At 49.4% G+C, this 12,329-nt stretch overlaps 1 protein-coding gene across 1 annotated transcript; it reads right to left on the reverse strand.

The window, feature by feature from the left end:
* Window positions 1-44: 44 nt before the first annotated feature.
* Window positions 45-11,803, reverse strand: ACAA1 (acetyl-CoA acyltransferase 1). Its single transcript, XM_053600860.1, has 12 exons — window positions 11,493-11,803; window positions 11,211-11,304; window positions 10,508-10,565; window positions 8,278-8,357; window positions 7,938-7,980; window positions 5,717-5,815; window positions 4,644-4,724; window positions 2,791-2,981; window positions 2,445-2,624; window positions 2,111-2,166; window positions 1,848-1,993; window positions 45-450 (listed from the first exon to the last, which is right to left on the reverse strand). The coding sequence occupies exons 1-12, from the start codon at window positions 11,661-11,663 to the stop codon at window positions 375-377; spliced, it is 1,275 nt and encodes a 424-aa protein (XP_053456835.1). The 5' UTR covers window positions 11,664-11,803; the 3' UTR covers window positions 45-374.
* Between the last annotated feature and the right edge of the window lie 526 nt (window positions 11,804-12,329).

A 12,329-nucleotide genomic window follows, 5' to 3' on the forward strand; every position in this document is an offset into this window, starting at 1 on the left:
CAGCATGGCAAAAACTGGCCCCTGGAACAAAACCACAGCTGCTCAGATAGGTTAGTACACATTTACTATGGCCATTACAGTCCTCATCCATAAATGTCCCTTTCCCAGGAATTACACAATAGCCTTATGGCCTGGGTAACCCAGGCTGACTTTGGCCCAGCTATAGGGGGCCTAATAGGGGATGACCCAACACCCCACCCTTCCTCTACTGTGTCATCAGTGTTCATATTTTCCAAATTAGTTTGAGTGCTTTCATTTCTCTGCTTCCACCACCACCAGTGCTGAATTCTCCTATGTGGTTTCACTTCTGTAGTGTTGTGCCCCTGCTGCTAAAGCAGGACTGTATGCGTAGCGCCTCTCACCTGGGCCCTCACTCAGTTCCCTGGATATTCAAAGACAGCAGCAGCTCCCATTCCAGTTCCGATACACATGGATACCACTCCATATGCCCTGTGGAAAACAAAATCACGTTGGCTGGGCAAAGGCATGCTAGGTAGAGGCCCAGCCACCAAGCTACACTCAGACCAGGCTGAGTGGAAATGGACCAAGGCCATCATGGACACAATGGATCCAAAACCATCAGGCCAGATTTGTGAGCAAACAATACCCTGACTTTCTACCTAGGGTACACAGATAGGGTGGCAGATGCCTACTGCAGGCCAGGGTCTCTTTCAAGCTTGGCTCTCGGAAAGCTTAAATCATCCCCTACATCCTCAGCTCAGATTGTTTATGTGTACATGTCCCCCTCCTTAGGAGCTGACCATAATCCCAAAAGACACCATCTTGAACACCATAATCTTGAATGTTGACATCTGAAAGATCAAAATCCAAAAAACATATAGTTCTGGAAAAAAACACTCAACTATCTTTTATTTATACATATGTTGAGAAACATAAAAACATTTCATAGGCCACTTTACACGATAAAAGAGGCAAAAGTAACATACATATTTTTACAAGCATAAATACTCAGGTATACCAATGACAGCTGCACAGGTTTGTTATGAGCAGACCAACTGGATTCATAAATAGGTCAAAAATCAAAATGCATAAATGCATATCACTATGGTGATCATGTGCACCCAGTTTCATCTGAAATATTGTGTTGGACAAATTAAGTATACTGACCAAATATTCAGTTATCCAAAGAGCCAAGAAATCTTCAGAAATTTTATTTTTCATAAATGCAGATGTACAAAAAGAATATCTCCTCATTTTCTGAGGAAGCTTCAACTTTTTTCCATACTTATACAATGCTTACACACAAAGTCACTGTTGTGGTAACATATGTTCATGAGTCAAAGTTCTGCTTTCAAAGCAGAAGAAAAGTCTGTTCCAACTCTCAGAGACCAATTCACCTTCCCTATTTGATCTCTCAGCCCCCAGCCAGTTGAATGGTGGCCACCAACGCTGAGGGCCAACCTCCCCACAGTGCACCCAGAACCACATACTCATCTCCTCTGAAAATATCCTTACAGACACAGCCAAAATTATGCTTTACCATGTTTCTAGATATTCCTTAATGCAGACAAATTGATACATCTCAATTAAGTCCAAATGTTCACCCCTTGTCAATTTGATACCCAATAGCAATCTCATTAAACCATACTTAATTTTCAAATAAATATAATACGTGGTAGTTCCACCCAACATGGTTCAGCTATCCTGTGTACAGCTGAACACACACCAATCCCTTCCCCAGAATTTTTTTAGATTTGAACATTTGGGATTATGGTGTTAAGGATTGTGTCTTCTGGGACTATGATGCAAACCCCATCTCTCCCTATCCTGTACCTCTCAGATGCCCCAGCTCCCCACCCGACACCCCTACAGGGAGCCAGCCTTACTTCTTCCCACGGCGCTTCAGCTCATTGAGCAGTGTGATGACTTGCCGGGCCCCAGTGCAGCCCAGTGGATGGCCCAAAGCCACTGCACCCCCTAGAGGGTTCACCTTCTCAGGAGGGAGTCCTAGTTTCTCCACACAGTAGACAGCCTAAGAAGAGGCAGAGTATCAGCAGTAATCCTGTCATCTCCTCCCCTGCACCACATGACTGTTCCTTCCACCTAGGCTGCCTAGGGCCAAGGCAATGTTATAAAAACAAGGGCTCACCTGGCTTGCAAAGGCCTCATTGATCTCAAAGATGTCCATATCATTGACTGTCAGTCCTAAAAGCAAGGAAAAGATCTGAGCTGACACAGTGGCCCCTTTAGTAGGACTCTCAGTCTCCCTGGGGACCTACAAGCTGCCTGTGTATCTATCTCTTCCAGAAGGGTGAGCAGGTCCTAGCTTTGGAGTATGGGATACCACCCTGATCACCCTCACTCCACAGCACCCTCAGGGCCACCTCCACCACCTGTCCCCACTATATCCCGAGCAACTGCATGCAAAGCAGGAACAACATCCAAGTGGGACCCAGATCTAGAGTATACAGGAGCCATCTTACCTGCTTTTTGCAAAGCTACAGGAATGGCATAGGCAGGTCCAATGCCCATGATGTCAGGTGGGACCCCAACTACTGCAAAGGACCTCAGGATTCCAAGGATGGGAAGGCCCAATTCTTCAGCCTTGGACCTCCTGGCTAGCAGGATGGCAGCTGCCCCATCACTCACCTGGCTAGAGTTTCCTAGGGGCAAATTGTTGGAGTAAGGAGGCCTCAGGGCAGGCTCAAGGAGATCTAGCCCTCCCACATTCACTTTATAGAGAGGCCTGGTTTGCTCTCTAGAGACTCCCAGAGCAGAGAACCCAGCATGCCCGTGTTACCTTTCCTGACACTCCCAGCCCAGTCTCACCAGCCGTGGTAGAGCCGTCCTTCTTGAAGGCAGGCTTCAGTTTGGCCAAGCCCTCCAGCGTAGTGCTGGGGCGGATACCCTCATCCTGGGTCACAGTGATGCTCCTCTCGGTGCCCTTGTCATCATGGATTGTGGTGGTCACAGGCACAATCTCAGCTTGGAAACAGCCCTTGCTCTGGGCTCTTGCTGCCCTGCCAGCACCATGGGAAAACCAGACTCAGGCTCCCTTCTCCCCTGCCCCTACACAATGCCCATTTAGGCAGATACAAGCACCAGACTGCTAAATTTGGGGACAATTTAGCTTTGGGGGAACTCTGAGAGATTGATGGGGGCTCCTTACCACCCTAACAGCCCCTAGAAGTTAGCTAGAGGCACATCTTTCTCTGCCATCAGCCTAGATCTCCAGATCATGGCTAATCCCAAACTCAAGGGGGAGAAGGAAGTTTGGAGGTGGTATACTCCCCTTACAGCTCTTTGTTCAAAAAATAAGCCTCTGTGGTTCTCTCTGCTAAACTGAGGAAGGAGCCCCATGAATATTTGTCCTAGGTTCTGCCAAATTTTCTGTTCAAACCTAATAGCTTGATTTCATCTATTACCCAGTTTTAAAGTGACATATAAAGTGACTCTGGAGACAGAGTCTCACTTTGTTGCCCTTGGTAGAGTGCCATGGTGTCACAGCTCACAGAAATCTCAAACTCTTGGGTTTAAGTGATTCTCTTGCCTCAGCCTCCCAAGTAGCTGGGACTACAGGCCCCCGCCACAGTGCCCGGCTGTTCTTTTTTAGAGACAAGGTCTCCCTCTGGCTCAGGCTGGTCTTGAATTCGTAAGCTCAGGCAATCCACCTGCCTCAGCCTCCCAGAGTGCTATGGTTACACGCATGAACTACCATGCCCAGCCCATCCATGCATTTTTGTATTTGAACAATTTTAAGGTACAAGGCATTTTTAGAACAATCATGTAAAAAATATAAGTGCCTACGGACACTTCAATGGGAAGGAATCCAATGTTTCCAATGAATTTTTAAATGGTTACCTAACCCCAAGTGGCTAAAAATCACAGCCACAGAGAAGCCTACCTGGCCCAGACACTTCTCCTTTCCTTTGCTATTATTGCTCTACACAGCTGGGGCTCAATAACCCAGCATGCCCCTGCCAGAGGCCTGAGCCCCTGGAATTCCTATGATGTCATCCCCAGCTCTGGCCTCAGCATGCTAACACAGACCCAGGCATGGACCAGAAGCCTAGCATTGCTGGCCCCACACTGTAGGCTACCCAGAGGAGCCTGTGGCTACCATATCCAATCACCAAACCACCAGCTAGGTAGAAAAGGGAGACCTGACCCTCATTCTGTCCCCAGTAACAAGATGAGGAAACTGAGGCCAAACTAGGGAGAAGACACTCAGGGAAAACAGACAGTTCAGAACCCAGAAGTGCTACAAACCTACAGTGGCTCTGGTCACTGCCCAGCTGCATCCTCTGGACTTCAGTACAGTTCTATCTCAAATTACTTAGGATACTCTCAAAAGTTCACTCTCCAGGCTGGGCGCAGTAGCTGACACCTGTAATCCTATCATTCTGGGAGGCCAAGTTGGGTAGATCACCTGTGCTCAGGAGTTCAAGATCAGCCTAAGCAAGAGTGATACCGGTCTCCTAAAAATTGAAAAACTAGGGGGGTGTTGTGGCTAGTCCAGCTACTTAGGAGGCTGAGGTAAGGGGATCAGGCAAAAGTTTGAGGTTGCCGTGAGCTATGATGCCATAGCACTCTACCCAAAGCACAGAGTAAGACTGTCTCAAAAAAACAAAACCAAACTTCAATCTCCACCACTTTGACATCTCACCCCAAGCAGCACTCACTTCTGCTGGGAAGCCAGCGCAAAGGTATCCTGCTTCTCCCGTGAAATGCCAAACCGCTCAGCCACATTCTCTGAGGTTATCCTAGAACACAAACAGCAAATAGTGTGAGCACTTATCTGGGGGCTGGACCAGGTTGTAGAGCTGTGCTTGGAACTCTGGATTCCTAGGGCCAGTATATGCCATAGAGACAGTAGTGGCCCCAGATATAGAGACACAGATAGGGAATCCGCAATAATGGCCAGATCCAAGGAGACCCTCTCCAAGAGAGCGAGCAGCCTGTACTGGGGGAGGAACGTGGTTGTAGAAAAGAGTCTGTTCCCTGGGTGAGCTGCCCTGCCTCTGCCCAGAGAAGAAGGGCAGAGAAGGAACACTAAATGACTACTATTCTGTGCCTCAAAACTGCTTTATGTGAGGAGATGAGGACTCCCAAGTACCCTCTGGAAAGGTCAAACCTACGCTTGGCTGGGGTCTATCCTTATCCTGGGAGCCCAGAGCTACAGGATGGGCTTCTAGCCCAGGATTCTGGCTTTAAAGGCTTCCCTCAGAGATTCAGTATGTGGAAGAAGCCAAGGCACTGCCCCCCCCCACCCAAGCCTCAATCTTCTCACATGGTATCCACTGGAGCCAGGCCTCCCTGCCCATGGACCCTGGAAGCTTAGGGACACTGGCTACAGAGCTAACTAAGATGCTTCAGACAAATGCAACATATTTTTCATGTTGCAACTGACAGGGCCCAAGTTCCCCCACATACATACTCAGTAATCAAAATCTCTCCACTTCCTCCTCAACTTTCTAAGCCTCCAAGGATTTAGAGTTGCCATCATCCTTCCTGTGACTGAGCACCTGAGGGTGGAGGTACCAGGGTGGGCTATGTTTGGAAACTCAGGGGCACAGAGAGGACCTGGAGGCCTCAGGAAAGGGAAGTCAAGGGTAGCATCAAATCCCAACCCCAGAGTCCCTATAGACCAGACCATGCCCAAAGGAAGGAGACTAACACTTGGCACTGCCTACCATAGAGATTATAAAGTTTCTCAGCCCCTGCTTCCCCCATGTGGAGCTAGGGGGCCACTCACCCCATAGGAATCAGGCAATCTCTGGCCTTCTCATTCTCCACCAAGCGGGAAGTAATATTTCCAGGGTTCCCTCTGTCAGCCAGGGACATGGATTCCACCCTGAGGAGGAAGAGGTGAGCTAAATCTGAGCAGTACTCCCCCAGGGATGGCTATACATTTGACAAGTGCTAGGAAATAGCCAGGGAGCCCTCAAGAAGCTCAGTGCACTGTCTTAGAGCCATAGGCAAGGCACTTGGCTGGCAAGGCACTTGCCCAGCAATGTACTTGGCAGAGCTGTGCATCCCTAAGTAACTGTTAACTCAGCCAATGGGCAGTTCTGGAGGAAAGCCTTCTAATGTTGGTAGAGGAGGGAACACACCCAACAAGCCAAGGGCCCACAAATTCAAAGGCAAGAAGAGATGAGTATTTTAAAAGTAACCACAAAACTCAGACCTGACCTACATAAACAAGAAAGTGCTAGAGCTCAGGGGAAGGTGAATTCCCCAGTTTAGTGTAGTCAAAACAGGCTTCTAAGAGGTGGGGTCCACAAGGCCTTAAGGGAGCAACAGTTAACTTTGACTGTGCCAGTCACGTGATTTATGCCCCATATTACAGGCTGTTATTACTCCATCTAATCTCATCAACTTCCACAGAGCTAAGGGAGGTATTCCCTTTAGAGGTGAGGACTCTGAGGTCCAGAGAGCCGAGTAACTTATTCACAGTCACCCAGCTTGGAACCAAATTTAGGTAGTCTGGCCCCACAGACTACTCCTAACTAGGATGCCCTGGATCATATGCCATGATCAAAACCTATGGGTACAGGCTGGGCAGTGGCTCACACCTATAATCCTAGCACTCTGAGAGCCCAAGGTAGAAGGATTGGCTGAGCTGATCTAAGACTAACCTGAGCAAGACCCTGTGTGTATTAAAAACAGAAAAACTAGGCAGGCATTACGGCAGGTGCCTGTAGTCCCAGCTACTTGGGTGGCTGAGGCAAGAGGACTGCTTGATCCCAGGAGTTTGAGGTTGCTGTGAATTATGATGCCACAGCACTGTACCCAGAACAGAGTGACACTCTGTTCAAAAAACAAAACCTATGGAGAAGAGTCAGCTTATGATGTGGGTGTCAGTCCTGGCCTGGATCCTTAATAGCCCAAGTAGTATGGTCCTTAACCTATTTGGGAATCAGATGCCTTCTAAGAAACTCATAAAGGGTCCAGTCCCCACTTCCCCCCAATAAGAAAAGGACATGAAGCAGGGCGATGGCTCATTGTCTGTAATCCTAGCACTTTGGGAGGCAGAGGTGGGTGGATCACCTGAGCTAGACTAAGACCCTGTCTCTAAAAAAGAAAAAGAAAAACAAAGAAAAGGACATGAAAGAAATCAAACTGTTGCCCAGTCAAAGTCTCTGCAGGGTGGTCTCTGGCCTTGTATATGAGTGCAGACAAAGTCAGTATAACACAGTGCCAGTCAACATGGCCCCAGGACAAGAGCTAGCAATACTTGCTACCAAGAAACACTATCATGAGGCTCTGAGAGGCATCGGGAACATGCCAGAACTACGGCTGCTCCTGTCCCAAGTCTGTCAAAGCTCTCACTCCTTTGACCTTCCCAGCACCAGATATACTCCCCAAGCCTGGGCCTCAGTGCCCTTACCTTCCCTGGAAGCACTGCCAAATACAACTTCTGCAACTCTGTTCATTGCAGCCAAAGATAGAGATGCAGTCTAGGTAGAGATGACCTTGACCAAACCACCAAGTATCTAACCATGTCCCCCAGAACCCAACAGGCAGTTGGAATTTTCCAGGGTGGAGGACAAGGAGACAGCCTAATAAGATAAACAAACTAGTTATGCAGTAAGCAGCTGCTCCTTGTTTTAGGGCATCAAAACTGTAACTTCTCTGTCAGCAGCACTATGATTCAACAAGGGCCACAAAAGGAAACCCAACTGCTATATTTTCTCAATGGCTTGCCCACATTTTCCAGCCTGACAGATATCTAAGAAAAAAAGCTTTTAGAGGCCAATTGCTCTCTCCTTCTTGTGCTGAACGGTGTAAGCAATTTCTGAACCTGCAGAGTTGGGAGCCACTGCCAAGCTGCATTTATGAGAACCCATTCCCAGCCAGCTGCCTGAAGGGAACAGAGGGAATCCTAAAATCATGGCCTCTGAGAAGTCAGGAGATAGAAATTAGTTTTATTGTCATAAGTTGGTTAATAAGCTCTGGCAGAAAAATGTTCTTACCCACAGGCCATGCCAATGTCATAAGACCCATTTCTGATGCCACCTGCAACAAAAGCATTTCATAAACATCCTTTGCCAGAGTCCATCTGTTCTGGAAGCAGTAGAGCCCCAACTGGTCTTTATATGAGATTGAGCCCCAACCTTAGAGATGGAAGATCCAGGAGTATTCAGAAAAAAGCTTGGGCAGTGGCAAGAAGTTCTCCTTCATTCTTTTTGTGGTTAGAGTCCTCTCAGAAATCCTGATTGCTTGCTCAGCAGGCAGTGGCTTTGCTGACCCAATCCCACAGGGCCAGGACTAAAACCAGACAAATCTGTAGCCACCCACCCAGTCTTAACTTACCAGCTATGCTGGCTACTGCCTGTAGCCCCGACGAACACTGTCTATTGACAGTGGACAAAGGCACAGTCTCTGGGATGTCACTGAAACAGAAGGTGAGACAGTGGAGTGAGCCCCTCTCCCTTGCCAGGCTCCTATGGAAATCAGGCACGTACTTCCAACTGCTCCCATCAGGCCATACAAAGACCAAGTGAACAAATGTGGCAGCCCTCACCCCATGCCAGGTCAGATTCATGCAATGGAGAATGGACAGCTATTAGGGAGAGCCCATCTCTGCAGGCACTTGTCCCCAGGGTCCCACAAGAGCATGCCCTTGTATGACTCTCCTCAACCAAAGGCCAACCACACCCTCAAGGCAAGAGAAGCCTGTTAGGGCCATAGGGATCCTTATTCTCTCCCTTTGAGGATTCAAAAATGAAAACTATACATTTCTATTTCTCCCAAAGAACAAAGAGCACCAAAGCAAAAGAAATGTCTAAAGTCAGAGGCCAGAGGCCATCCTCACCCTTCGGCTTTATCAGTAGCCATATGGCTACCCTCTGTGTTCCCCTATTCAATCCTGAAAGCCTGTTCCCACCCAAATGAAGAACTCTGACACGTTAGGCATCATGTGTCTAACATCCCTTCCTCTGCTGTGTTCCCTTAGGTTCTCATACAGGTCTGAGCCCTGGAAGCTAGTAGGACAGCCCTTGCTGATGTAACCTGCCTTGGCCAACAGTACAAAGTCCCAGGAAAATCTCTAGGCCTTCCCCAGACCTGTAGACTCAGAACCTCAGGGAGTAAAATTACTCTGGTGATTCTGGTGTATAACCAACATTGGGAACCCTTGAGGCTCTGCAGAGAGATCCTCTCAGGTGGACAGACTTCTAGATCTATGCAGCCTATTTAATCCCTCCCAGGTCCCCTAACTCCCTATTATGTGAGTTTACCCAATCCACCAAGTGTTCACTAAATACCTACTTAGCATGGGTACCACTTGAGGGATGCTGAGATGCTTATAATGCTGTGCCCTGGAGGATGCCCATCCAACACATAGCAGAAACTGAAATAACAGGCAAGACAGCACAAGGACATCACGAGGAAGTACACACCTAGGCACTGGAGAGGAAGGGCCTCTCATTTTAAGCCTGAGTGTTTGGTTAAACTATGTCAAAAATGGTAAGACTGGGCAGTGCCTATGGCTCACTGAGTAGGGCACCGGCCCCATGTACCGAGAGTGGCGGGTTCAAACCTGGCCCCAGCCAAACTGCAACAAAAAAATAGCCAGGTGTTGTGGCGGGCGCCTGTAGTCCCAGCTACTCGGGAGGCTGAGGTGTGAGAATTGCCTAAGCCAAGAGCTGGAGGTTGCTGTGAGCTGTGATACTACAGCACTCTAGTGAGGGTGACAAAGTGAGACTCTGTCTCTAAAAAAAAAGGTAAGATTGTATTTGGACAGGGTTCCGCTAAGGCAGAGAGAGGACATAGGAATAATACTTCAAGGGGACATAATAACTAGAGTAGGGAAGATAGTAGGCAAACAAGCTGGCTGAAAGAGTATAAGTCAATACCAGTAAGCAGCTGGAAGATAAGTCTGGAGCCAGATTGTGAGAGCCCTGAGTTAAGAGTCTAAAAAGGCCAAACTGCTCCCAGTTTCTAGAGGTTTTTGTTTTCCTCTTCTTTCACTAATATTCCTATTACTTTTTCTCTAAGCAGGTGGCAGTACAAAGCCAAGCAGTTCTTAAATCTCCACACGAAAATAACTTAAGCATTAATCCCCCATTTTTGGACAGAGGGTAAGTAAGGGCAAGTTTCTCAGAGCTGCTGGGCTTCCCCTTTCTCCAGGATTCTTTCCTATCTCCAAGTCTCAGCTGATGGCATATCACCAGAGTTGCCAGTTTGCTCAACTAGCAAAAAGGCTCAAAGTCACTCTTCAGTGTGCCTACCTTACAAATGAGGACAGAGTCCACCCTTACAAAAGGCAAGTAATCAACTGGCTTTGGCTAAAATTCAAGCCACAGAGAACTTTTGCTCTAGTCCCAAAGGCCCTAGTTGTCTTGCTTAACACTGGGTAATACATCCTCTCTTCAAATGCAGGAGAAAGTCTGAGTCTACCAGAGGAAAGCTAAGGACTCTGGTTGCCTCAAGGTCTAACGTCCAACCTGACCTACCCCAGCCCATAGGCTAAGTTCCCTGGGGCCTAGGCTCACTCAAGGGTCAAAATGGCTAAATCAGAGTTAGAAGTAGAGACGTTTACCTCAGAAACTGGGCAATTCGGGCCATGACTGCCCCGGCCCCCGGCTGAAGCACATTTCCTGTGGACAACAAACCTTTATTCAGTGCCAGGTGGTGTTCTGGACGCTAAGATACAGCTGCAAATACCAGGGAGGAGACATTCCAGATCTTTCTTCAGGACATTGGCCCTTAGCAGGTCATTTGCAGAGTTAGAACTTCAGCGTTTGGAGCAGGTGAGCCAGCCATACAACAGCGTGTCCTAGTCATACACCAACTCCTGTCCCTGAGGATCCCAAGCTCACATGCCCATGTACCCTGCTTCTCCAAATCAGCACAGATAGGCAGGCTGCTTGTTCTTAAAGGTGACATGGAAGACTTTAAGGAAAGAAAAATGCAATGCAAGCTTGAAGTCTAACAGAACTAATTCTGTCGGTCAGGGAAATGAGTTTCTGAAATGTACACCTCACCCAGCATCCTTCTTCTACTCTTACTGTCACTCCAGAAGAAGTGGAACAGTGTGATTCCCCACCTAGGGGAGGCACCCAACAGAAGAGACTCTCCCCATATTACATTGTTATATTTCAAGGGGACAGATGTAGGGGTGGGAAAGAAGATTGGCCAGAAGATGGAGGCCATCGACATTCCCTTAAACTCGGAGCAGGGAGGGCTTTGGAAGAATAGGAAATCGGGGAGAACGCAACTCAGGCCCTGGGTGGTGTGCTCACCTACACAGATGTCCCCCAGCTGCTCAGGCCTCAGCTTCACATCCTGGAGAACCGCCGTCATGACTGCTGAAAGTAGCTCGTCCGGGGTGGTGTCCTGCAACAGAAAGAGCAGCCGTGGTGACCCCCCCCATCCCGGACTCCTATGCTCACCCTGGGAGACAAAGCAACCACAACTCGGACGTGGAGCTGCCTCCCGCGTCGAGCGGAACCAAGCAGATGAACTGGATCCCAGCCCGCCGGGTTCGTCTTCTCATACCTGGCGCCCAGACCAATGGGCCTCACCTTGAAGCCACCGCGGCCCGCTCTGCCGATGGCCGTGCGCCGACCATGCACCACCACTACGTCCGCTGCCGAGGCCTGCGGGTCGCTGCTCAAGCATGGCGCAGCCTGCGGCGCCCAGCCGGAATCGGGCTGGCCCTTCAGGTGGCCCAGCACTACCTGCAGCCTCCGCATAACGATGCCCGGCAGCACAGACCAGCCACCTGCCCAGAAACTGACGGTAGCTGCAAACAGACTGTTCTCCGCGCAGGCGCAGAACCACACCTCAGCCTCTGAGGCCTAAACCCCGCCCACAGTCCCGTGGACAAACACGAACGTCCTTCCAAAGGTCCCGCCCGCCTCTCCCCGCAGCCAACCAGAAGGCGAACCTGCCTTAGGGCCCGCCCCTTCTCCACCTCCCACCTCCTTGTCGCAGACTAGACCCTCTAAGGCAAAGCCGTCGGTCCCCACCAAGAGTAGCTTTCCACAAAAGCCCCGCCTACTGTAGCTTAACGCGGCCAACCAGGAGGTGGGTTCTTCTGAACTACCGCCCAGAAACGCAGGCCGAAGCCTTTCCAACTTTTTGCCCCCAAACCAGAGGCGGAACCCCAAAGGCCTGCCTACTGCCCGACGCGGAACCGCGGGGGCGAGGGCCAGGAGCTCCGCCTACGGCTTCTAGATTGGGGTGGAAAAGGAGGCCGTGGCTCTAATATTTATACCCCGTTCCTGGTCGGCTCCGCTATTCCCAGTGTCCCAGCACCCAAGCCTGGGTACCTAAATACTTCCGAGGAGCCGGAGACCTACTTTAACGTGGTCGGGCTGTGCCAGAAAGTGTTTCGAGAAGAGCGTAGGTATGGAGGA

Source organism: Nycticebus coucang, chromosome 8, assembly GCF_027406575.1.
Source record: "Nycticebus coucang isolate mNycCou1 chromosome 8, mNycCou1.pri, whole genome shotgun sequence".
In the NCBI taxonomy this organism is placed as follows: Eukaryota; Metazoa; Chordata; class Mammalia; order Primates; family Lorisidae; genus Nycticebus; species Nycticebus coucang.

Coding starts and splice junctions, on each gene's coding strand:
- ACAA1 (XM_053600860.1), bottom strand. CDS start 11,663: ATGCGGAGGCTGCAGGTAGTGCTGGGCCACCTGAAGGGCCAGCCCGAT. Junction 8,358..10,507: donor CGAATTGCCCAGTTTCTGAG/GTAAACGTCTCT, acceptor CTTCTGTTTCAG/TGACATCCCAGAGACTGTGC. Junction 2,982..4,643: donor GCGCTGGCTTCCCAGCAGAA/GTGAGTGCTGCT, acceptor TGGTGCTGGCAG/GGCAGCAAGAGCCCAGAGCA.